Source organism: Cervus elaphus, chromosome 22, assembly GCF_910594005.1.
Source record: "Cervus elaphus chromosome 22, mCerEla1.1, whole genome shotgun sequence".
Lineage (NCBI taxonomy): Eukaryota > Metazoa > Chordata > Mammalia > Artiodactyla > Cervidae > Cervus > Cervus elaphus.
Genome location: NC_057836.1, coordinates 43802711 through 43828959, shown reverse-complemented (window position 1 = coordinate 43828959; position 26249 = coordinate 43802711). Strand labels below are relative to the sequence as shown.

At 47.5% G+C, this 26249-nt stretch overlaps 1 protein-coding gene across 2 annotated transcripts; it reads right to left on the bottom strand.

Moving 5' to 3' along the window:
- Nucleotides 1-5047: 5047 nt before the first annotated feature.
- Nucleotides 5048-18721, bottom strand: EIF3D (eukaryotic translation initiation factor 3 subunit D). 2 transcript variants are annotated; one of them, XM_043881668.1, is made up of 15 exons: nucleotides 18567-18721; nucleotides 16135-16267; nucleotides 15820-15865; nucleotides 14817-14953; nucleotides 13497-13582; nucleotides 12892-12964; nucleotides 11967-12079; nucleotides 11034-11166; nucleotides 10481-10628; nucleotides 9725-9855; nucleotides 8484-8569; nucleotides 8262-8391; nucleotides 6181-6323; nucleotides 5633-5916; nucleotides 5048-5193 (listed from the first exon to the last, which is right to left on the bottom strand). In XM_043881668.1, the coding sequence occupies exons 2-15, from the start codon at nucleotides 16255-16257 to the stop codon at nucleotides 5180-5182; spliced, it is 1647 nt and encodes a 548-aa protein (XP_043737603.1). In that variant the 5' UTR covers nucleotides 16258-16267; nucleotides 18567-18721; the 3' UTR covers nucleotides 5048-5179. The 2 variants fall into 2 exon arrangements, with proteins under 2 accessions (XP_043737603.1, XP_043737604.1); XM_043881669.1 differs by having other exon boundaries at nucleotides 11967-12076.
- Nucleotides 18722-26249: the final 7528 nt, after the last annotated feature.

Genomic DNA, 26249 nt, shown 5'->3' with positions numbered 1-26249 from the left:
CCCGCCTCTCCTGCCCGGCCAATGGCAGGGGGCAGGGTCACGTGGCGAGGCGCGACACGCCGGGCGGGGCTGGCCTGGTCTGGGCGCCGGGATGCCCGCGAGCGAAGCGCACGTGCTGTGCCGCCGGCCCGCACCTGCAGGGAGGGGTGGTGGCAGGGTTGAAGATCGAATCTGGCAAGGGCGCGGAGCTCTTTAAAGCTGTGTCTTTCCCCTTGTAAGGGAGGCACGGGAGCAGATGACTTTGGGAGATAAGCCCCCGTGACACTTCATTAATGTGGGCAAGGACTAGTTGGCTACCCAGTACCTTGAGACTGGAAACCAATTTGGTGAAACCAGGAACAGTAAAGCAACTAACGAGTTTTCGCTAGAATGATTCAGTCTGTCCTTCACTAAGTAACAAACAGGACTGACTTGATCTTCCATCAGAAGAGGAGGGCTAGGGGCTGTTTCCAATATAATGTAGCTGACTAGCCAAATGGAACTCAGAGGGAGTTTGCTTAATTAAGATAGAGTTGCGAACTGGAGTGTGGAATTAACCGCCCCGCCCCCATTTATACTCCAAATCATGAGCTCTTTCCAAACTTTTTATTGATTTATGAAGCCCCTTTTATGTGCTTGATATCCATTAACAATTAATTGTCTATCTATGGAAGAAATGGAGAATTTTAATTGAGCCAACCTAAAGCTGGCTTAAAACTTCAACATTCAAAAAACTAAGATCACGGCATCTGGTCCCATCACTTCATGGCAAATAGATGGGGAAACAATGGAAACGGTGACAGACTTTATTTTCTTGGGCTCCAAAGTCACCACAGACGGTAATTGCAGCCATGAAATTAAAAGACGCTTGCTCCTTGGAAGAAAAGCTATGACAAATGTAGACAGCATGTTAAAAAACAGAGACATCAAAACAAAAACAAAAACAGAGACATCCCTTTGCTGACAAAGGTCCATACAGTCAAAGCTATGGTTTTTCATGTATGGATGAGAGTTAGACCATAAAGAAGGCAGAGTGCCTTTTGAATTGTGGTGCTGGAGAAGACTCTTGAGAGTCCCTTGGACAGCAAGGAGATCAAACCAGTCCATCCTAAAGGAAATCAACCCTGAATACTCATTGCAAGCACTGAAGCTGAAGCTACACTACTTTGGCCATCTGAGGCGAAGAGCTGACTAATTGGAAAAGACCCCGGTGCTGGGAAGGATTGAGGGTAGGAGGAGAAGGGGACGACAGAGGATCAGATGGTTAGGTGGCATCATAGACTCAACGGACATGAGTTTGAGCAAACTCAGGGAGACCATGAAGGACAGGGAAACCTGGTGTGCTGCACTCCATGGGATTGCAGAGTCGGACAAGACTGAGTGACTGAACAACTATAACCTAAGAGACTATAACCTAAGAGACAGTCTTTCTGAAAGAGCTTTCTGAAAGCTCTGGGGACTGTAAGGAAGGGGTAGGGGAGGGAGGCCAGTTTATCTGTGATTCTGATGAAGGGACATATGCGGTCAAGCACATGGCTTGGTAGAATGTTGTTGCTCTTCAGGAGGAATTAACAGCTTAATGGTTTTAGTTCTTAAGTATGGGAAGATGCAAGAAACTGGGTTCAGGGATTTTTCTCTTGAAAATATCTGTCTGAAGGACAGTCCTACCAGTTTTCCTAGAGCACAAAAGTGCCTTGTCTGAATTCTCATCCTGAATTCCTCTCATGGTATATGTAGGTCATCAAGTGGCTAATGACTTGATTCTTGTAGAACCGGGTGGGAGGCTATATTCCTTATTTTACAGTTCCTTCCCTTTCAGTCTTAATTTTGACCAAGGTTTGAGAGGTATTCTGTGACTGATATGGCCCATGGTGATAGGAATGCTCATTCCCAGGCCAGGCAAGGAATCACTGATAGGCCATTCAGTGTGTTATTACTGGACTGGGCTCTGTTAGTAGTAGCCAAAAGCCTCTGGACCTCCTGTCTTACTGGCCTGTTATGGTTCAGGTAATGATTCCCTCTAGTTTCTTCCCATTATCTATAGAGTTAGACTGTTACTATCATTGACCTTGTAGAACTATGTATTTGTTCTGGTTGCCTAGTCATCATTTTTATTGGAGGCTCTGTCACACATCTGGTTGTGCAAGAAACAATATTCTTTTTTTTTTTTTTTTTCTTGGTTGTATCGCAAGGCATGTGGGATCTTAGCTCCCTGACCAGGGGTTGAACCTGTGACCTTTGCATTGGAAGCATGGAGTCTTAGCCTCTGGACTGCCAGGGAAGTCCCAAGAAACAATATTCTTAAGGACTTCTTTGGTAGTCCAGTGGGTTAAGAATCTGCCTTCCAATGCAGGGGACACAGGTTCCATCTCTGGTCGGGGAACTAAGATCCCATATACTGTGGGGCAACCAAGCCTGTGAGTTACAACTACTGAGCCTGTGTGCCCAGGAGCCCATGCACCACAACTTGGGAGAAGCCCACAGGCTGCAACAAACAGCTTGCGGGCCACAACTAAGACCACCAGCAACTTAAAAAAAAATCTTGTAAAATAGGCAGAATATGTGAAATATAGCTAGCAACATTCTTTCCTCAGGAAGTATTTAAGCTGAGAGCTTTCCTTAGGTGCAGCCCAGTAACTCCCCAGGTCATCTGACCAGCCCTTTCTGCCCCCATCGCTGTCTTTAAGGGAAATGGCACATTGGCATTGTACATGAAGTTCAACAAAGATGTCTGCATGTACAAAGCAAGTGGTGGGTCATTGTGACCCCTTACAGGACTGAGAAATGAATGTTATCTCCTAAGGAGTTCCACGACTGGCACCAGAAGAAAAATTGAACTTTATGGTTGAACAGGTTATTTCTGCCACTGAGGACTTGTGGTTAATGCGTAACAGAAACACAATGCACGCTGGAGGGGAAGGGAGGAAGCTTTAGCCTTTCTTGTCTTGCCTTAAAATGGGAATTTTTATCTTATCATTGGTAATATTGTAAACAAAGGGGCCTATGACAGAGCAGTGTAGACACTTAAGCCCAAATCCACTGCTCATGCTCAGCAACTGTGGCTGAAGCGGAGGCAATATAGAGGATGACTGGGTGACCCTGAACCCCATTCAAGTGAACTGGATGACCAGGGCTGGCTTTCTCGAGGTGAAATGTGAATCCTGAATGAGATCTACCTGCCCAGAATACAGTGCATCTATGAATAAAGTAAGAAACTCAAGAGCTGTTACATAGTTCTGTGAGATGGGGCTGAGGGTTCCGGTGGGAAGGCAGCCATGCTGAGTTTGGAAAAACACTGGTTTTCCAGCTTTTCATCACTGAAACTTCTCTAGAAAGTCTTTCTTGAGCTCTCAGACATAAGTACCCCCTTAGGAATGCCATTTATGTTTTTTTCCTAGTGTGTTATTAGCATCAGAGAAAAGCTCCTGTTAGAGCAGAAATGACTCTTAATCATTACAGTGACTTCAGGGCTTCCATCAGCATTTGACACACAGGAGGCCCTTAGAAATTTGTTGAATAAACACTGAAAGCAGACAAAGTACCTAGCCAAAAATGAAGCTAGGGAGGTCAACTTCTTAGCAGTTATGACTTTCATGAGAATGGGTGTGGACAAATAAAATTAAGTACTTAAACCTGCTGGTCTTACCTTGTATTGGGAAATTAGGACTGATAAGGTATGGCAGGGCCTTCAGACTAGGCTGAACCTGGACTGTAGAATGCTACTGGTTTTGAGGCAGGATTATTTACAGCCATCAACTTGGTGGACGTAGAGGACAGATGAAAGACATGAAGCAGGTGGAGGTTGTTGTTAAGATGTTTTTGGGCCACTTGTTCCAGATAATCCTGTTGGGTTGCATCCTGGGTCTGCAGGAGGCAGCTTGGGGAGTACTAGCCCGACCTTGAAACCCCACACTTGTCACACTATAATGTGAATTTCCTAATGCTCCACCTACACTGAAAACTCCCCAAGAAGCACACCTTAATACCGTTTTCCTAGTAACTCGGACAATGAAGTCCGATACATTTTTGCTTGCTGAGGCTCAGTAATTTTGATCAAAATTGTTAAATTTAGGACTGCTACCCAAAAGTGGAGCCAGTCTTCTCATCTGTACAATGACATCCAACAGCATCACAGTTCTGTGTCAGTATGAGGTATTTATAGAAAACACAGTATAGTATCTGTCAGGGTAAATACTTCATTACTGTCAAGGACAGAACACCATCCACTTACAAAAAGTTCACATACACTGAACATCTGTAGCTCTGATTTGTTCATGACACAGTGCTTTGAGGGTGCCGGCTTGAGATCACATCACCAGCCCATGCCAAGTGAAAGTGAAAGTTGCGCCAGTTGTGTCCTCCTCTTTGCGATCCCATGGAGAATACAGTCCATGGAATTCTTTAGGCCAAAATACTGGAGTGGGTAGCCTTTCCCTTCTCCAGAGGATCTTCCCAACCCAAGGATCAAACCCAGGTCTCCCACACTGTAGGCAGATTCTTTACCAGCTGAGCCACAAGGGAAGACCAAGAATAACTGGAGTGGGTAGCCTAGCCCTTCTCCAGGGGATCTTCCCGACCCAGGAATCGAACCCGGGTCTCCTGCATTGCAGGTGGATTCTTTACCACCTGAGCTATCAGGCTATCAGGTAAGTTTATACAAACCATTACAATGCACACCCTGTGGAACATCCATCAGGCCCTTCTGAAGCGGTCTCCTTCACAGCAGCGACCTCACCTCAAGCTTCAAAGACTGCCCTGCTTCATCTTTACAGTCATGTGTATGTGTCAGGGCAGCAGCTGGGTCTGGCATGTAGCCAGCTTGTGCTTGTGAAATGGACTTCCTATGGGGACCTCACTCCCTGGGAAAGGATAATTTCAAGGGGTTCAAGAACAAAAAACCCCAGGGCATTCACCTTCTAGCAGGAATATAAAACCACTAATGCTGAGAACAAAGGAGGGAACCCAGATTGTGAACTCCAGAGAGACTCTGCTGTGTCTCACCCTCCCTCTCTGAAGGGCTGCTCGGAGAAGGAAGGGCTGTCAGTCATAACGCAGGCACAGACGAAGGTAAGGGACTAGACAGCATTTATTTCAATGGCCCAGCTTCACAGAGCAAGAATCACACACACGTCCCACTAGGTACTCAGGGTCCTCCAGGCTCGATGGAATCGCAGATGCCAGTTCCACATCACCGTCTGGTTTAGGCTTCTTCCTCTGAAATATACAAAGGTTATGTCAAACTGGTAAATCGCTTACAGTTTTCAATACTTTCACTCAGATGTGAAACCATTCAGATCCTCAGAGGACTAACAGGTATTTTCTTCAGTCACCAACCAGTGAAGCAGGTGAAAGAACGATTTAAGCCCTATCACGCAGCTGGAACATCATTCCTTCCTGGGACCACTGGCTAGAATCAGGGACTTCTAGCACCTTCCTCTAGACATTTCTTTCCTGCCCTAACTCTCCTCCCCAACCCCATCATGTGCTCTAAAGGCTCTGGAAGTGGCTCCTGGAACTAGACTGAATGCCACACCAAGTGAAAACTCAGGGAATTCCTGGAGTTTTCCATTGAGGTTAGAGGACTAAGGCTGCAGCACTTGGGCCCCAACCAGCTCAGCTCACGCCAGACTTCTGATGGAGGCTTGCTACACACCTTCTTCTTCCTCTTCCTCCTCCTCCTCCTCCTCGTCGTCCTCATCGGAGCTGAAAGTGCCATCAGGTAGGCTGTAGACACGGATGACCTGCTTGTTGGGGTCCTTGAGGATGAGGTACTTGCCCTCCTCCAGCTTCATGCAGATGTCGATGACGCAGCGCAGGATGCCCCAGGCATTCTCCACGCTCAGGTTGATCTGACTGGCAAACTCGTTGGGCTTGAACTGCTGGGTACCCAGAATGACATGGCGCGACGAGTCTTTCACGTGGTACCGGGACACGTAACTACCGGGGAGAGGAGTGTTAGGGTGGGGCCCGGCCGGCACAGATCACGTGGTACTGGGACATGTAACTGGGGGAGGTGGGTAAGAGTGTTAGGGTGGGGTCCGGCTGGCACAGAGACACAACTGTGCCTGGGGCTGAGTTATCAGTTAAATGGCGGCCTCGTGCTTGTCCCAAGAAAGGGGAGAAAAGGGCAGCCTTGGTCTCCTAAGCCGAAGACCCCTCCTTTCCGAAGACGAACTCTGGGCTCCTGGGCAGGAAGCTCACCCAAGCTTGAGGTACTCGGATCCAGCCAGCAAAGCACAGCAGGTCCAGCGGGCCAGCTTGTAGCTGTTGTTCTTCAGCTCGGTGGCAATGACAGCCCCTCGCTGAGAATCAAGCTTCTGTCGCCAGTCAACGCCGTTACAGTGCTGTGGGAGGAGGGCCCGGTTACAGGCGCCAAGGCACCATGCTGCCCGTGGACTGCGGGCCCCTCTGGTAGAGAAGGAGGTCCCTAGTGGGCTTAACCAGGGAGGCGCAAGCCCACAGGTAGAGCAGACGGAAGACATCATCGAAGGGGCAGGGCCTCCGTCCCTCCCTTGCACAGCCTGCCACACAGCTGGTGCTCAACCTGTAACTCCTCTCTTCCCAAGGTCTTAACCAGGCCAGGACACACACACTCACACGTGTTAGAAACAAGTGCCACACAAGTGTTTATTACATGTGGTGTGGACAGGAAGAGTTTCACAAAGGAGTGTGACAGCTCACCGTGGAGAATACTGGCAGAAGCTGGAGGTAGGGGGATCTGAGAGGGACAGGGAAGAGATGCACTGGTTTAGCGTGGAAGCCCGCAGAGGGAGGGGAGGTCAGGTAGGTTTGACCTGATGGAGAGGGCGTTAGGGAGGTCAGTTAAGAGACAAATGCAAAATAATAGGCGTCATGAGTAGGGTCCTGAACTCTAGGGTGATGTCAGCGAAACCCAGAGCTGGGCAAGTAGACAGACTGAGCCTGACAGCAGAATTCCAGGGCACAGAGGAGGAGGAGATGTTTGAGGCTCTGAGCCTAAGAGAGCGAGAAATGACACTGATGGACAGTCAAGCCAGAGGGAATGACAAATGAAGACACTGGAAGGACAAAGTATTTTTGGAAAAAACCACCACCAAAAAACACCAAAACAAAAACAACAATGGCAGAACAGGTGTCAGAAGAGATTTCAGGAATCACTTCTGGAGTTCAAGGATGAGGTTTGGGGTTAGGCTCAATTCTAAGATGGTCCCTGGTGGCCTGCTCTTGCAGCATCTGCTATCCTGGAGTCTGGGGGAACCCTGAGTATAACTACCCAGGATCATGCTACCTCGTATGTAAAGAGATTCTGCAGATGGAATCAAGGTCCCTTAAGATAGGGAGACCATCTCAGTGGGCCACACACAGTATAAAGAAGGGACTGACCCTAAGAGAAGGTGCCACTGGGGGGTTAAAAAGGAGGGGAAACAAAGGAAGCGTGAAGGCAGCCGAGAAATGTGCAGGACCAGATTATGGCACTAGCAGAGAGCACAGTCACACAGAACGCTGTTCTGGGAGGCTGTGGTCAAAGTCTAAGAAAAGGCCACTGGTTCAGAGCTAGGTCGGCAGCAAACCTTCCAGGGTGCTCTCAGCAGGTGACAGAAGCTAAAGAACACCTGAGGAGTGAAGCCTGGCGCCTGGAATGCTAATCCCTTGGCACTAACGCAGGCAGAGCACAATGGCCCCTGACCTCCATCTCACTGGACCCCTGTTCAACACAGGCCTGGCCTTGCTGTCCTTCTACCAAGACTCTTATTCTACACACCAGTGACCAGGAGCACGGCCACCCATTTTAAATTTAGGTGTGTAGGCCAGGTACTTTCAGAAAGGATGAGAGCCCCATCCTGGCACACCAGCCTGGGAGAACAGAAAGAGAAGGGAAAATGAAGGATGCGTATTTTTTTCAAGATGCCCCTCCTGAAAGGCCAAATCTGGGATAATCTGAGAATCTGAGTTCAGTAAGAGAAGGAGTTGAAAAAAGGGTGCCAGAAGGTTGCAAACCAGGTAGGGGCTGCCATAAGTGAAATAACAGGTCAAAAAGGACAGCTGCCTGACATACAGGAGACCTGCCAGCCCAGCTCAGAAGGAGAGATTGAAATCACACTTGCAGAGGGCAGAAACCAAAGGGAGGTCAGAATGGACAGAGACAGAAAACACTGAGGAAAGGTAATCACCCTCACACACGACCTCTTCCTCAAAGCGGAACTAAGTGGGGGAAACTCGGACAGAAAAGCTCTGTAAGTGAGGCAAGGGGAAGAGACAGGCTGCAGGCGCCAGCCCGGGACATGGTGTCCCGCATGCCTCACCCTGGAGTCCCACTCGTTGAGGGTCTTGATGTTGATGAAGGACACCTCCCCGTTGGCTCCGGTCATGACACCATCATGCTCACAGCGGACGATGAGGTCGATGTCGTCCCCGAGCTTCCACCGGCGATAACTGCAAGGAAGGAGGAGCGCCTCTGGTCACCTGAGGTCCTGGGTCCAGGTGCACCACCCACACAGCGCGGGGGCACTAGGGAGGAGACATACCGGTACGCTACAGAGGCGATCTCGTTCTTATCCATGTCGTCCTCCACAAATGGGTTGGGGTTGGGGAAGTTGTATCTTTCCTTCCCCTGTAAAAATGACAGGTGTCATGAGACAGCGCCAACCTGTTGCCCAGGCAATCAGCCATGCCCCGCACCTCTGTCACAGCCCTGCCCACCTGGGTCCCTAGAGCTCGAGGGGGCTCTGGGCACACTCGAGCCCAAGCGAGCACCCCGTGGGTCACAACAGAGGTAACAGTTCAAGTTCACCCTGTGCTCACGTTTGTGAAACACGAGCTTCTAGTCTCTTATTTAACTAGCAACAGCGCCCCCTCCTGTTATGTTTTCCTCCAAGGTGCACACAGTCATTTGTCAAGCATGTATGCATCCTGAGCTTATCATCTTTCCTCCTCCATTGTGTGCCAGTCGCTCAGTCGTGTCCGACTCTTTGCGACCTCACGAACCACAGCCTGTCAGGCTCCTCTATCCATGGGATTCTTCAGGCAAGAATACTGGAGTGGATTGCTGTTCCCTTCTCCAGAGGATCTTCCTGACCCAGAGATCCAACCCAGGTCTCTTGCATTGCAGGCAGAGTCTTTACCATCTGAGCTACAGGGAAGACCTTTCCTCCTCCATGATAATGAAGTTTTCTAAGGCCAGGCACCCTTAGGAAAGGGTTGGCTGGTTGCTGTATCCCCAGCTCCTAAGCAGTGCACCCGGATCTGTGCACAAGAGTGTCCTGGTCATATATTTCAAGGAATCTTTACAATGTATCTATATGAGACAAGTATTATTCAAGTATTCTAGTTTTACAGAGGGCATTCCCTGGTGGCTCAGGGGTAAAGATTCTGTCTGTAATGCAGGAGATGTGGGTTCCATCCCTGGGTCAGGAAGATCCCTGGGAGAAGGAAATGGCAACCCACTCCAGTATTCTTGCCTGGGAAATCCCATGGACAAAAGAGCCTGGTAGGCTATAGTCCATGTGGTCTTAAAGGGTCAGACACTACTTAGCGACTAAACAACAATTTCAGAGAAGAAACATGACTGGCACCACAGAGTTAAAACTGGTGAATTTAGGGCTCAAAGTCAGGCCTTCTGACCTCAAAGCCCAAGCTCAGATCTCCTCTGTGACAAGCATGGACCCCCGTCTGTCCTGTCCAATCCCACAACCCAGAGCTGACAACCCAGTACATGCTCAGCAGAGAGCAACTGGAGTCGATGAACTGAATGCTCCCAGGACCTTACCATCCTCAAGCACTGCTGGGAGAAGTTGTGGTTGATGTAGGTTGCTTCCATGGCCAGGTTGCGGGGTGAGTTGAAGGAGTTACCTTCATCTTGAGGGGGTTCGTTGGCTGTCTCACTCACTGTCAGAAGGTCTGCAAAATTGGCAGCATGATCACCCACCCATGAAACAGTCACCAAAGAGTTGTAGGGCCCCTTAGGGAGATGTGGCGATTCAAATGACACAGGCCCTTCCTCCAAAGGACCGCCATCTGCTAACCTGGGTCTCCTGAGTGGGGGTGGGTGGGGTGGGTTTCTGGGTAACCCAAGACACTAACATTAATTCTGTCACAACCACGTCTATTTTTGAGTGACCTGGTTTTCCTTCAACGTGTGTGTGTACATACACATGTGTATGGTACATGTACATTTTTTCCTTCATAAACATGCTAAAGTAAAAAAGTCATCAATCCAAAGAAAAAGGTCAAGTACGTACTAAAGGTGGTATGGAGAGATGACAGAAGTCAGGAAGATGCTATTCAAGCGAGTGGAAACATGGTGCTGCGGTGCCGTGAGGACTTAGAAGGCTGCCGCCCTGACAGGGATACTGCAGCAACAGCCCCTTCCTCTATCTCTGAGGAGGCTGAGGGGGATTCTGACATGGCTGTTGGTGTCCGTGGGGAGACAGAACACCTTCTACCCGTTCTCTGTACCTGGGAATGGCTTTGGACCAACAAAGACACTCGGAGCCTCTGTGTTGTTCCCAGACAGGCTTCTTACCAAAGTCAGAGTTGTCCCTCTTGTCAAAGAAGAGCTTGGACCCGACTCTCTGGACGACGATGTCCCAGGAATACACAGAGCGGGTGCAGCTCATCAGTGTGGCCAGAATGGCGTCCGTGGCAAACACGTTGCCCTGAGTCTTCGCCAGCTGCAAGGAGGACAGCAGAGAAATGGGGCTACGTTGGGCCTCACCTGCCCATTCACAGGAGGTGAAGGACTCGTCTGTAAGGAGCCCTCACACCCATACCTACACCTCTGGTTGTCTGAGCCAGGCTGCAGCAAGCCAGCCAGCAAGCTTGTATCCTGGGTCCAAGGAACTGCAGTTCCCCGACCACCTGTTACACGCCAACACTTACGGTCCAGTCAACAGAGTGCCTTCATTTTCACCTAATCCTAAATCAATTCACAAGAGTCTTATCTACGGGGCATCTGAGACCCGGTTGGTTCATACACACACCCTCCCCAACCCCTCACCCCATCTGTGCTCTTTCTGAGGCCTCAGCGGTGGTATTGCAGCGCTCCCCTCAGGTGGGCGCAGGGCAGGGGTGCCCACCTTCCGGATGACAGGGTCGTCCGTGGTGGTGACGGTGTGGAAGATACGCTTGATGCTCCGAAGAGGCTTCTCGCTCCGTGTGGTGATGCGATCGAAGGCCTTGTCGTAGTATTCCAGGGCCCCGCAGCACTCGCTGAGGGAAGAGCGCGCAACACACGCAAAGTCAAGGGGAGCAAGACTGCCTACTTCTCCGTTACACCATGGAATCCAAAGTCTTATCCAAAAGTCTAACATATGGGAGACGAAAACGGTCTCTGACTGGACTCCCAGAGCTCGTGCAGGGCCTGCCCCCTCAGGTCCTGAAGTGGCTCCGCACAACTGATCCGGCTCAGGACCCCACTCCCCACCCCACTTTATTTATTTTTTATTTTTTCATTTATTTTTATTAGTTGAAAGCTAACCCGCCCCACTTTAGAGACAGGGGGAGGAGCAGTGAGAGGCCCCAGGAGGCAGCTGCCTCCTGGCTGATGCTCCAGCTCCCACTAAGTTATGTCCACCCACTGGCCTTCTGAGATAAGCTCTTTGAAACATCAGGAAAAGCATCACTTCTCTTGAAGAACTGCAATCTTTCTCTTTCTGCCCAAAGAGCTACAGAACCCAATCTTCTCTTTTGCTCAGGATTTCAGGAAGCTGAAAGAAATCTAGAATTTTAATAGTAGGAAATTTCTTTCTGCTTTCTCCTGACAAGAGTTCTATAACTTAAGTTTTCTTTTGCTCACAATGCCAGGAAGTTGAAAGAGAACTGAAGTTTTAGCTTCAGTAAACTTCTTTCTGCGTTTCCTGCTACAGTTATTGATTTTTTTTTTCTTTAAAAACTTGTCCACTAATCTTAGGCAACGTCTTTGGAAATGCTAGAGCTCAGGCCAACAGTCATCACCAGCTGGTTCACACACATTAAGAGCATGATGGAAGGTAGGAAAAGATGCCACTTACATGTCCTGGGGCTCTGACACTTCCAAGTACCGCATCTTCATTAGCTGAGGGAAGTCCATCTCCTCCTTCACCTCCCAGTCACTGCGGACTTCCACTGAAGAGTCTCGGGGCTTCTGTCAGGAAAAACCGTTGGAGGGGAAAAATGACAGCCAGCGCGAAACGTAAGCAAAAGGCAGGTAACAGCATGAAGGGCTTTTATTCAATAAATATATCCGGAACATTTATATGACAGGCTGGCTGTTTTCTAACAGCTCCTCTGTACTTCTCTCATGTCATTATCTGGTTATTCTTGCTGCTATCGCAAGCACCGTGTCCAGCAAATGTAACTTCCACAACTGTACCTTCACTCTGGCTTACACACGTCTTCTACTTGCACAACATCCACATAAACACTTTCAGAGGAACGTCCACGGTGGTACCATGCATAATACCCTCAAGTAAAACAGCCCTGCTGTCCACCAGCGGTGAACAGACAGACAAAATGTGGTCTCTCCATATAATGGAACATGGCAATAAAGAGGAATAAGTGCTGACATGGGCTACCACATGGATGAACCTTGAAAACATGCGTGGTGAAAGGAGCCAGTCACAAAAGATCATTCTGCTCTGGTTCCATTTATATGAAATGTCCAGGAGAGATTAATCCAGAGACAGAAAACAGAGAAGGGGCAGTCTAGGGCCGGGGAAAATGGCTGCCTGGTACAGGGCTTTTTGTAGTGATGGAACACTCTGGCACAGACCATAGCAATGGCTGCAGGACTCCGTGCATAAACTATGAACCACTGAGTCCAGTGGGTGAATCTTAAATCCACCCCATCTTAAATGGGTGAATTGTACAGTATGAGAAGCATACCTCAATAAAGTTATTATAAAACCAATCCAAAAAATCAAATTCCTGGACAGAATTCTGATACAGATATACTACCTGTGATTTTTGGTCCCATTTCTGCCTCACTCCAAATTGTTTCTGGAATTTTTTTTGCAGTCTTATGCGTTCTCTGGAAAGACAGGAAAACTGCTTTTAGTACAGATTTTTAAGGAAAATAGAGGCTTAAGAAAAAACAAAAACCCAGACGAAAACGGTGCACACTAGACATGCTAGGAGAGGCACATCGCCCCCAGTCTGCCAGTGTATGACCAGTATGTACCACTCCATCTCTAGAGGCCGTACTCTGGCAGCCTACTGTCCTACACAGCTCCAGGGACTCACAGGACCCAGTGTGAACGGGCCCCGGCAGCGGCGCCACAGAAGACCTGAGTCTAGGTGGAGCTCCGGGAGCACTTCCTGGCTGCCTCTGTTTCCCTGTCAGTCAGTGCTCGTGTCCCGGGCAGGCAGTCTCCTGTCCATGGTCTCTGCCATCAACAGCTCTTGGAGGACGACACCAGGGCTGAAACAGTGGCTTAACTGCTTTGGGAAGGCTTTTTGGTTTTTCACAATACTGGGGAAGACGACTGTTTTACTCTGGCCTCCTGATATCAGTGTGGTCAGTCCTGGAAAAATAACTTGTTCCAACAGGATGGGCAGCTCACCTCTCTTTCTGCTTGGCGCTCTTAGGCAGGGTCTGCAGGTTGAACTGCAACATGTTCCGTCGATCTTTGTCTCTGCGGAGATTTCGCTAGGAATCAGGAAAAAACATGTTAAAATCCTGGGAGATTTGGCGGATAACTGGCACTGCCTAATGGGACACTGTTAGGTAAGTTTAGGATGCAGAAGCCCAGTTGCACATTTCACTCTGTGCTTTCACAGGATCAACACCTGGGGTCTTTGGTTGAGTAAGCACAGACCTACCTCAGAGACACTGGGTCTGGTTCCAGACCACCACAACTGAGTGAGGATCGTAATGAGGCAGGTCACACAAATGTTTTGCTTTCCCAGAGCATATAATTTATGCTACATGTACTATACACTATACTGTAGTCTACTGGTGTGCAACACTGTTATGTCTTAAACAATGTATCTATCTTCATTAGAAAGAAACTTTATTGCTAAAAAATGTTAACCATGTTCAGTGATTAGTAACATCACTGATCACAACAAATATGATAATAAAAAGTCTGAAATATTGTTATGACAGAGACATGAAGTGAGCAAATGCTGCTGAAAAAATAGAACCGAAAGACTTGCTCGATGCAGGGCTGCCACAAACCTTCAATTTGTTTAAAAAAAAAAAAAAAGCAGTTATCTGTTTTTTGTACTGAAGCACAATAAAAATGTTTGTACCTGGAATTAGCTTAGACTCCTATCCATGCTTTTACAAAGGAAGGTTCACTGGCTCTTATTAGAGTTGCTGAGTTTGCTTCTTTATGTGAGAAGATGCAGCCCAACTGGACCATCTACTCAGTAAATCCTGGACACAGCAATTACGCAAGGCAACAGACACTGATGCACATGATTATCCAGCACAAATAGCCATCCTGAGCACAGATGTCCTAGCTACTGGTCAACAGACAGCTGACCTATTTAAAGGCATTCCTGGACATGGTACCCGTTTACTTTAGCACAATTTGTCACTAAACAGCTACTTGGATCCACTGCTGCTTGCTGTGCTGAGTCGTATCTAACTCCTTGCGACCCTATGGACCGCAGCCCACCGGGCTCCCAGGATACTAGAGCAGGTTGCCATTTCCTACTCTAGGGGATCTTCCTGACCCAGGGATTGAATCTGTGTCTCTCGCATCTCCTGCTTGGCAGGTGAATTCTTTACCACTGGGCGACCTGGGAAGCCCATTACTATATTATGGGATTCATCAGGAGACCCACACGCTTTCCCCTCATCAGTACTCACGTGGTACCATTTTTAGCACCAGGTGACAGCCCCAAGATGGTCACACTGCTGGCTCTTGACTGACCTGTGCAAATCGCATTCGATTCCGCTGGTAGGCGGTCTTCTGTGTGCGCGCGGTGTCCACCAGCTGGAAACTAGTTTCATCCTCCTCGTGGAAGTAAGCATACTGACTTCCACCTCCAAACTGAGAGGAGTACTTATCTGGAGGCAAAGGTGACAGCATGTAACAAACACTACCTACAAACTTTATAAGCACACAGTAGTCTAAAGCCTGATATTTACAATGTGGTCTCAGGAGCCACCCCATTGGCTGGCAGCACCTTAGATGTACAGACTCACAGCTCCACCCTAGATCCACTGAGTAAGAATCACCATTTTAATAAGATCCCCAGCAGATTAATACGCACATTCAAGTTTGAAAAACTCTGGTCCAAAGAACTTTCTAAGTCAAGACAGAATCTGAGGAACTCAAGACAAGCCCATTTTGCACTCTGTCTTATTCTGTAAGAACAGGAGTTACAGTTTACTCTCTCAGGAGAGGCAAGCAGGCGGTTATACAGGTCACCACTGTCAGCAGCTGGAGCCCAAGGCAGATGTGGCTAATGGGCTAGGACTGGCTTTCTGGCTGACCTCAGACTCAGATAGTCTTTAACTCAGTATTCCAGGGAGCCACTTCCAGCTCTCTTGATTAGCACAGAGGAGAAAACTAACTTCTATTAGGATCCTAAAACCAGGAGTTTTGAAACTTGGATCCACTGACTGGCCTTACAGGTTCAGTAAATCCCAAGTAATGAAATACAAAATGGGAATGTGTTCACCAGATCTGTAAAAGGGGCTATGGCTCCCCAAAGCAGGGGGAAAAACCTACTATAATACGCTGAACAGTCTAACTTTTGAGGCTATTTACAAAAAAATGGGTTGTTTTCACTCCATAATAGGCCTCTAAAAATTATGAATTATCACCATTCCGTTGCCATCCTAGAATGCTTTCAGGTGGAGGTTACTAGAAACACTAACAATCCACCGAGGGCCTGACTTGGGCAGGCAGGCAGGCGCAGATCACTTACTTGTGTATCTCTTGTCCTGGTATGTTGCCCCCGTCCAGTCTGCAACCTAGTGAGCACAACAAGGAAGGCGGAGAGCACAGGTCAACCAGGCAAGTTTCTGTTGACTCAGAAACCCCCTCCTCCCAAGTGAGGACACAGTGTCACAGAGTGTTAGAAAGACTGGCTCAGGATAGCTTTGTAAGAGCCCAGCTCTCCCATGACCACCGGAAGTAGTGAGAGCTTATAACCATTACCCTTTTGAGAGAATAAAATTGAAATGAACTTGGAGCTGCAGCTGCAGCTTAAGAGATTCAGACCCCGCTGACAGGTAAGCACCTTTCCGAGCCGATCTCCTTTGCTGAACGGCTGGTAGGGCATATCCCGAAACTGCTCCGGAACCGCACAGGGACCCCAGCCTGAGGGGTTGTCCTGGATCACGGGTGTCATGAACTTTGCCATCTTTTAAAACCTTAAAAATACAAATAACAAAGTAACTCCATGAAGAAAAGCCTCAAAAAAAAAAAGTCTTCCAATCACGGTAAGCTAATACATGAATGATAAAGTTAAAAAAGCAAAACACAAAACCGAACCCTCAACTGTTGAGTTACTCTCCACTTAACATCTTCCTGTAAATAACATTGTGAATACTTAAAACTACGAAGACTGCTAACCAAATCTATGTATCATATATCACTGGGTTTTTTTTTTTTTCACTGTACCATCTCTGAAATGAGCCTGCACCTTCTAATTGACGAGGTGTCATATCATATCTGGCAACTTTTCTTTCTTAGTGTTACATGAAGAAATTGTGCTTCTTGAATTCAGTGATGTCTTACAAATCTGATGAAATGTAATTAACTTTGAGTTTAATAAGCAGGTTCCAGTTCTCATTCACACCTTCACCAGACATACAATATTTAATTCCCCTAAACCTCAGTCTCTTTACCTGTAAAATAAATAAGATCCTTGTTTTATTCCCATCAGAGGATCACTGTGAAAGCCGTATATATTAGTTAACGTATGTGGAAATAGTTCCACTGTAAAACGCCAGACACTTACTACTCAGTCTTACAAAAATACATTTACACACAGTGCCGAGAAAAAACAAGGGTCCATGAATATATCCTGAAATGCAACCTTCCTTTGTTGTTCTTCCAATTTTCTGTTGTCAGTGCAGGGCATAAGAATCAGGCAGAAAGTCCAGCAGAAGGTTGAGGAGGCCACCAGAAGCCTTACGTCATAAAAGTGGCCTAACACAGCCAATGTTCATAAGCATTATGAGTACCAGGCATGTTGTTAGTGCTTTCCACGCATTAATTCATTAACTCCTCTCAACAATCTCCTCCTGAGGTAGGGCCAGTATTAGCCCCACTTTCCAGATAAGAAAACTGAGGCACAGAGATATCAAAAAATTGCCCAAAGTCACAACACTAATGGATGAAAATCTGAACCCTGGGAAACTGGCTTCAGAGTCCACACTTTGTGTAAGGCCAGTACTCCTCTCAGAAAGAGTAAAAACCAGGGGCTCCAAACAGGTATCTGCCAAACAATTCCTACCCAAAATGCATGCATTTATCATCCATTTTAATCCCCTGACAATGCCCAGAAGCTGAGTTCCCAGGGGAAAATTCACCACACAAACATTTCCAGAATCTGGGGAGCAATCAAAGAGCAAAGGATACTACGTTTAGGAAACTCTTCATTTTCCCATGATGGGGAGAGTTCTTACAGAGGTGACACTTGCATGATCCAACAGGGCATGAACCTGGAAACCCCATCCTTCCACCTGAACTTAAATTACACTAGAGGAAGCAGACTGAGAGAGGGTGTGGTGGTCTCAAAACAATATACCTTTATATACTACCAGGGTCCTACAACGTGTCAGATGCAACACCACTAAACCCCTAGGCCCCCATTTCCGATATAAAAACACACAGTTCAGCCAAACCAAGCAGCTGACCTCATCATTTCAAAATAGATTTGGTTTCTAGGGTCGTCTGTCTTAAGTCTAACAGTCTTCCCATTATCTTACAGCTGGACAGCAGCCTGAAAAGATCCTGGATTTCAGATCATATCAATAACACAATAAGGTATCTCCAAACACACTTTCAAAGGGGTGGAAGGAAGTCACTTGGTTTCAACGCCTAAAATAAAAAGTAGGCAGAGCACAATGTAACCAATAGTGGAAACTAAATCTTTCAGCTGAAAGGGATGACAACTGTACTGGCTACAGCTATCGGATGAGGAGGCACCAACAGGACAGTCATAGAGCCTTGTGGCTGGCAGGTCATGTATTGCGCACGTTCTGGCAGCCACTGCAGATCGTTTGCCAATTCCTGGGGGGTTAGTTTCAAATCAGAGACCAACCAACTACATCCTAGCCTTCCATTTCACAGGCAAGGAAAAGAAACTTTTAGACTGTGAACTCCTCAGAGCAGGGCCGAACATCGCTCAGTTTGGCACACCCAACAGCCCTCTCATAGAAGCTCAGGGAACCGTGGGGCACTTTTTATTAATGGCATGTTCACATCAGAACAGACCGTCGGTGGTCGCTAAGCGGACTCCAGGGCAAGAGACCTTAACCACAGGCTCTGCCCCGCACTGGGTCGTACCGTGGGGGGCCGAAGGCGGATTCCTGCCCCGCCCAGCTGAGGAAAAGGGAGGCAAGAGGGGGCGTACAGAAGTCTCTTCCGGTAGGCCCCCGAAGGCTAGGCGCAGCCCAACTCTGCTCTGGAGGTCCGCGGAAACGTACGGAATACGCTGCTTACCTGTAACGGCCGAAGCCGGCCCCGATGGCGAGAGATAGTGTAGGCCAGATATCTCGCCACCGCCTGAGCTCCAGGGAACCGGGAAAGGAGGAAAGATGCGCGCGCAGCGGCCGGTACCGTAAACACGACCGACGGTGTCGTAAACTGCTTCTTGGCTTCCTTCCGGTTCGACGGCGGAACACACGAGTCGTAAAGCGAAGGCACATCCGGAAGTTCGTCACTGTTCTTTTCGCGGTGTTCTTATTAGCCTTCGAGGCTGATAGACATCGGAGATGTTCACAGTTACGTCATGGGGCATCCGGCGACACTCCGAGAGTTTCAAGTTTCTTGAAACGTGGCGGTCTTGCAGTTGGAGTTGGAAGCGGAGACTTGCTGATAGCCCCTCTATGTCCCACAATGCCTTGCGGACCGCTCTGGCCCCTCTGTATCCCACAATGACCCGCGGCTCCTGCCTTCTTTAAAAGATTCGTGTGGTTCGAGTTTCACCGTTAGGGGGAGATCGAGTCTCTCAGGCAGGTTTTTGTGGCGACTCGCTGAACTTTTCAGCGGTTTCGGAAACAGACCAGGAGGTGCAAAGTGACCTGAGTAGATCAGACTACTAGTGTAGGGGGTCGCTGCCAGGGTTCAAACCACACCTCCACAGTTCTCAGACTTTCTTGTTTGACAAAGATTCCTGGAGTGCTAATTTGAAAAATGAAGAAGATTCCGGGTCCCCTTCCACAGACTGTTATACCAGCGTGGCTTAGCTGGAGCCCAGGAACCTGCATTTTAGTTGGTTGTGATTCTGAAGTGGCGACTCAGGAACCACCTTGCTACGATGGCAACGGTGCTGTCCTTTTGGAAACTCAGCCTACAGAGTTTGTCCTGGAGTCTTATTGGGGTATTTCAAAATATTTGAAAGAATCTGAGCGCGCGATTTTTGTTCAAACCTCAAGATTCTTTACTACCTGGTCTCCTAGGCTTCCTTATCAGTCTCCTGGCCTATCTCCTTTATTGGAAAATATACTTGCTGTTACAGCTGATATTTATTCTTGGCTCTGCCACTGGTGGCTCAGATGGTAAAGCGTCTGCCTACAATGCGGGAGACCCAGGTTCGATCCCTGGATTGGAAAAACCCTCTGGAGAAGGAAATGGCAACCCACTCCAGTACTCTTGCCTGGAAAATCCCATGGACGGAGGAGCGTGGTAGGCGCAAAGAGTCGGACACGACTAAGCGACTTCACTTTCACTTACATTGCCACTTTCTAGCAGTGTAGCCTTCACATCTCTGGGCCTCAGTTTCCTTATTTGTAAATTGAAGATGATAAAAGGGGGTGTTGTGAGGGTAAAATATATGTATGTGAAAATACTCAGGAATTCCACTTACCAGTTTGACAAACTCGGGCATGTTAATTGATCTCTTTGAAACCTTCAGTTCAGTTCAGTTCAGTCGCTCAGTCATGTCTGACTCTTTGAAACCTTATTCATGTATCAAATAACAGCAGCATGTGTTTCTATAAATTCTCTTCTAATTCACTCATCATCCAGTTTTCCTATTTTTGTTCACGGTACCCAGTGGATGATGCTTATTGAAAAACTTTGTAGTCATCATTGGTAGTTCCTTTTCCCACCACATTCAATCCTTCAGCAAGTCCTCTTTATTCTTTTAGAATACATTTTGAGGGAATTCCCTGGTGGCCTTGTGGTTAAGACTCTGCACTTCCATTGCAGGGGGCGTGGATTTGATCCCTGGTTAGAGAACTGAGATCCTGCAACCTCACAGCATGGCCAGAAACAAAACAAAAAATGAACCATCGTGAATGCCACCACTTTCCCTCACCATCTCCAACCTCATGCTTGGGCCCCCAGCGTCCACTTGTGTTCCTCTAGGGTTTATTCTTTGTGTGGTGATCAAAGCAATCTATTCACAACCTTCTAGTAGCTTCCCATTCTATACTTGGAATAAAATATGAAAGTCTTCCTATGACCTGTCTGGTCCTAGCTATCTATCATCTTTATATCCTGCCATTTTATATTCACTCTGCTCTAGCTCACATGCCTTTTTTTTTTTTTTTTTTATGCCACATGACTTGCAGGATAGTTCCTTGACCAGGGATCGAACTGGGGCCCTAGCAGTGAAAGCGCTGAGTCTTAACCACTGGACCATCAGGGAGCCCCAGTCATGCTTTTTTTTTTTAATGCTACGGGGCTGTAGAGAGAATTAAATGAGTTAATTTAAGTGCTTGGAATAGTATCAGGCACGTGGCAACTGAGAGAGTGAATGAGGACAGGGCTAGGCTAGTCAGAGGGGTGGTTGGTTGTGGACACAGGCTGGTGAAGATGTAGGGGAGATGTATTCCCGGCACCAGAGAATAGCAGGCGGCAAGGTCTCAAGCAGGAAGAAGCCTGGGTGTGACCCAGAAAAAGGAAGTTTCCATTTAGAAATGTGCAGGCCATGGAACAGAGTATGGGATTTTATCCTCAGGATAAAAGTAAGCTACTGAGGGATTTTAAAATGGGGAGGGAGGGAGGTCATGACCTGATTTAATGTAAAGGAGGGTCATCCCCACTGCCTGTGGAGACTCGAGAGTGGGGTAGGCAGAAAGAGGCAGCAAAGGTGTCCATTGGGGGAGGAATTTAGATAGTATCTCCCACCCAAGCCCAGGGACCCAGTATTGAGAATAAGACAGACTCTCCAAATTCTTCTCCATCTGGGGTGGTCAGGGACATCATGGCCAAAATGGAAAAGATGATTAAACTCTGACACAAAAGCGAGATTGCAGCAGATGGCCTGTGGGCCCACAGGAAAAAAAAAAAAAAAAGAAAACAAAAGACATGATCCAAGCAATCCAGCAAAAGTTACATCTCCCCTTATAGTGTAGCACATATTAGAGCTTACTATTGATATTCAGTACATTAATTGAGTCCTTATTTATGTGCCCGGGGTAATGTGCTGAATTCATTTTCTCATTTAATTCTCACAAAACCCCTATCCACTCATTCAACAATTCCCCAAATGTGGATCACCAGGCACTGTTCTAGGTAGGACAGCAAAGCCTCTGCCTCCCAGAGCTGACACTCTAGAAGCAGAGACAGCTTAAACAAGGAAGCAAAAATATTTCAGAGCGTGATGAGAATTACGAAGAAATGAAGCAGAGGAAGAGGTGAGGAGGAATGGAGGAAGATGCAGCTGTTTCAGAAGTGGTGATCAGAGATGATCTCACTGGGGAGATAACTCTTGGGCAGACTCAAGGATGCTGGGACCAGGCCAGCTGTGGGTCAGTATGGACTCATGTGTTTCTTCCATCACATGGAGCACCGGAGGGGTTGAGGGAAGGGCCTGTGTTCTCAGTTGCTAGAACAGTGTCTGACATAGAGCAGGTGACCAGTAAGCATTTGTTGACTAATCAGTGTATAAAAAGATCAAAATTAGTATGAGATCATTTATTCAGCTTGCATTGTAAGAGCCACCACTTTGTACCAGGACCCTGTGTATATAATGATCCATTGTGAGATTCTTCAAAGAACTTCTCTTCTAGATGAGTGAGTGACTGCAAAAGTATTTTCTAAACTAAAAAGTGGAGATCCATAGTAGGCCTGCTGGCCCCTCCATATTCATACCCTGATGTCATGTCTAGAAGCAGGAGCCATCATTATTACTGTTTTCTCCTTGGCCTTTTGTGCTGTTCTGCCCCGACATGTCCCTTTCAGATAAGACAAATGCCTTGTCTAATAGGAACCTCCAGTGTTTAAAAAAGGGAACTAGCATTTATCAAGTGCTTACTGTATGCCAGGCAATGTGCTAGTGTTTAAAATAATCATCCCTGATGCTTTCTAAGTGTTCTTTGAGACGTTCATGCAGGTGGGGAGAAACAGGCCCTGGGCAATTGGGTATTTGGCTCAGTGAGCAAGTGACTGCCCCAAGATTTGAGAACAATTTTGCGTCCTTAAGAACTCCCATCCCGAGAGGGAGGTTCAAGAGGGAGTGGACATATGTATATCTCCGGCTGATTCATGTTGATTTTTGGCAGAAACCAACAAAATTCTGTAAAGCAATTTCCTTCAATTAAAAAATTGATTAAAAGAAAACCCTTCCATCCTTTACAGGATGGTGCAGAAACCCTTCCCTGAGGTTTGGGTTTTCTTTTTCTCCTTCCTCCCATGTCTCTTGCCTCTGGTCTCTCTGATTGATTCAGACACTTCCTGTCCGGGATATCAGCAGCAGTTCCAGGATATCTCCATGGGAAGGGAATAGAGACAGAAATATGGTGGAAAGAGTGGGGAGCCCTGGGCTTGTCTTAAAACTGTGTTTGTGGAGTAGATGCCCTGCTTTCATTGGGGTTGTATGTTTATTGGGAGAAAGGAGCATCTGTAGTATGCTCTGAGAACTTGGCAAAATGTGGGTGACCATATAATTTACCATCTAACTTGGGGCCCTTTGGGGAGAGAAAGGGGTTGTTATCAATACTTATGCCAGACAAAAGCCGGCAACTGGGACTGGTGCTTGCAAACTAGAAGGTAGGGTCACCGTAGGGGAAAGGGAAATAAAATTGGCCTCTGTTCTGGTTACCTGTTGCTGTGGAACATATCTATCCAAAATTGGGTGGTGTATGGCAACAATCCTTTTATACTCTCTATTAGCTTCTGTGGGTCAGGAATTGAGGAAGGGCTTGGCTGGGTGGTTCTGGCCTTGGGTCTCTCAGACAGGTGGTTAGAGGTGCAGGGAGCTGGAGTGGCCGGAGGCTGGCTATTCTCTTTTTCTTTCTCTCCATTTAGTCTCAGGGTCTCTGTGTGGTGAGTTCACATGGGGAGTTTGGGCTTCCTCAGAACATGGGGGCCTCAGGCCAGTCAGACTAGTCACAGGGGGCTGAAGACTACCAGAGCATGCATCCTGATTAATAAGCTGGGAGCTGCATGGCCTTCTATGATCCAGCCTCAGAAGGGGTGTGTGTGTGTCAGTTACTCGGTCGTGTCCGACTCTTTGTAACCCCATAGACTGTAGCCCTCCAGGATCCTCTGGAGGAGGAATTCTCCAGGCAAGAATACTGGAATGGGTTGCCATTTCCTTCTCCAGATGATCCTTTCTGACTCAGGGATTGAACCCAGGTCTCCTGGATTGTAGGCAGATGCTTTACCCTCTGAGCTACTAGGGAAACCCCTAAGTTACGTAAGTAACTTCTGAAGCCTCAGAAGTTATGTAGCACCAGTTCCATCCCTTCTCTTGGTTCCCAGTGAGTCCCAAGTCTGCCCAGAGTCAAAGCACAAGGTTCTAGAAGAGCATATGGAGATGCTATCGTGGTCGTCATAGGAGCAGAAAATCTGCCGCAGATGTCAGCTGACCTTTTCTAAGAGTCACCAGTTGGTTGTCTGCAAACGTGTGGCTGATGAGCTGGGGACACATCAAATTCCAGACAGAGTGTCTGAGCAAGTCTGGCTGAGGGGAGGCCTGGAATGTGGCCATGGTTTATCATGGGAAACTGATCACAGGGAATGGAGGAGGGAATGGAGATGTAGAAGGGGGAGGGTCTAGGAGCCAGAGCTGGTGCTGTCCAGGGGGCTAAAGTGTCACCCCCATTTCCTGGGCCAGAATGCCCACTCAAGCTGCCTCTGCTGATAGATGCTTCTTCAGAAAAACGCTGTCTGTTGTTCTGACTCTCTCCCATCATGATCGTAAATCCTCACAGAGCTTTTACTGTAGGAAAGTAAGTGCTGGTCAGGCCAACAGAAGTACCGGGTCCTGCTGGCGGCTGTATTTCTTGTGCTGTCTGTTAAATAGACAGATCATCTGTTTATGCATCAGCCCTGCTTTGTGCGCACACTTACCCTGAGCTGCGATGGACTCACCAAGGTCTCCTTTGGGGACCTGCCAGTGTGACCAGCCCCTTTCCAGGCAGCAACCTTATGTGCCTTCTAGGAACCAACACAGGAATTACCATCCCATTTTACAGATGGGAAAACAGAAATTGCAGTCAAGAGGAATGTCTTGCCCAAGGTCAGCCAGCTGGTAAAGGTGCAATTGGAATGCACCCAGGATTGCCTGAAACCAGACTGGCATCTCATACAGTTCAAAGGTCTAGATAAGCTCTGAAAACCACAAGCTTTCTCATGAAGTTGAGGACAGCATCTGATGGCAAGCCTGATCCAAACTGGATATGCTGTTATTTACTTTTTAAAGAGTTTTTGTTTTTGATGTGGACCATTTAAAAAGTCTTTTATTGAATCTGTTGCAATATTGTTTCTGTTTTTTATGTTTTGGTTTTTTGGCCTCCAGGCATTTGGGATCTCAGCTCCTTGACCAGGGATTAAACCCACATCCCCTGCATTGGAAGGTGAGGTTTTAACCACTGGACCACCAGTGAAGTCCCTGGACATGAGGTTATTTATAGTCGTTCTTATCCCACTTAGTATAAATATGTATACATTTTGCTGTATAGGAATAATGAGTTTATGAAGGGTTTGTGGGGTTCTGCCCCAGAACTTGCTGGGCATATTGTGTAATATACGGTAGACTCACCGTATAAACTGTTCTGAAGTCCACAGAATTCTGTTAGCAAGCACACCGAGCCCCAGGTTTTTCAGGTCAGGAACTATGAACTTGTACCACACTTTCCTGTCTCAGAGGTACAGAAGGCACTACCCCCATTTTACAGATGAGAAAGACTGAGGATGGGGGAGTTGGTACCCGAGGCAGATTCCGTGAAATTGCAGCATTTTATCATCCTGTAGGAGAGTGTGCTGGGGGGAAGGGAAGCCTTTGAATCACCAGCCCACCTCAGCCTCCTAAGAGCCTTGTTGCCCCAGCAAAATCTTAAAAATAGAAAACCTGGAAGGATTAAAGCATCCCAAAGGATGCTTCAGGCCTACCGGAAGAAAGGGAGGTTTGCTGTAGGTTCCGTTGGTTGGCATTCAAATTTATTTATTTTTTAAAAATCTCAGCTGGATGTACACTCACTCATCACAGGATCAGTTCTCAGAATAGAGAGGTACCTGTTGACTCGCCCACCCCACTTCCTGCCAGTGCGGGCATATCTCCAAGTGCTGAGCCATCCACTTCTCTGCTGTGGCCTGAGATATATCAGGATTTGCAGCCCTGGTGATGGGAGACAAAATAGATTCCCATTTCCTTTGGAACCATTTAGCTACTTGAAAGAGTGCTTGACTGTTTCAATGAGATGATCAAGAACCAGGCTTCTCCTGGCTCCTCCCTGCCCTATACATTTTCCCTTGTTGGAAACTGGGATTTGGTGTTCTGGGAAAAGAGATAAACACCAATTCTGGCTTGATCTACCTGTGCAGGGTTGGATAGCACCTCTCTGTGAAGCTAAGGTTCAGATTCTGCAGTGCTGGCATTGTTTTCTGTGCCACTTGTGGTTCCTACTGTCCTTAAAATGGAAACGATGCCTGGCAGCTTCCCAGAGAGCTTTATCAGGGTTATGTATCTGCAAGAGATATTTAAGGAAGGTGGGGGGGTCTCATGGGGCAAGATGGTATCACAGCAACACAAACAGACATTGGTGGAGACAAACTGCCTGAATTTGAATCCGAGGTTATTGCTAGCCATATGACCTTGGGCAAGTCATGCGATTATCTGAGCCTCAGCATCCTCATCTGTAGAAAGGACAGAATCATAGTAAGTAGGTCATGAGAATTAAGTCAAATAATATGGAAAGTGCTTAAACAGTGCCCAGCATGCAGTAAACACTT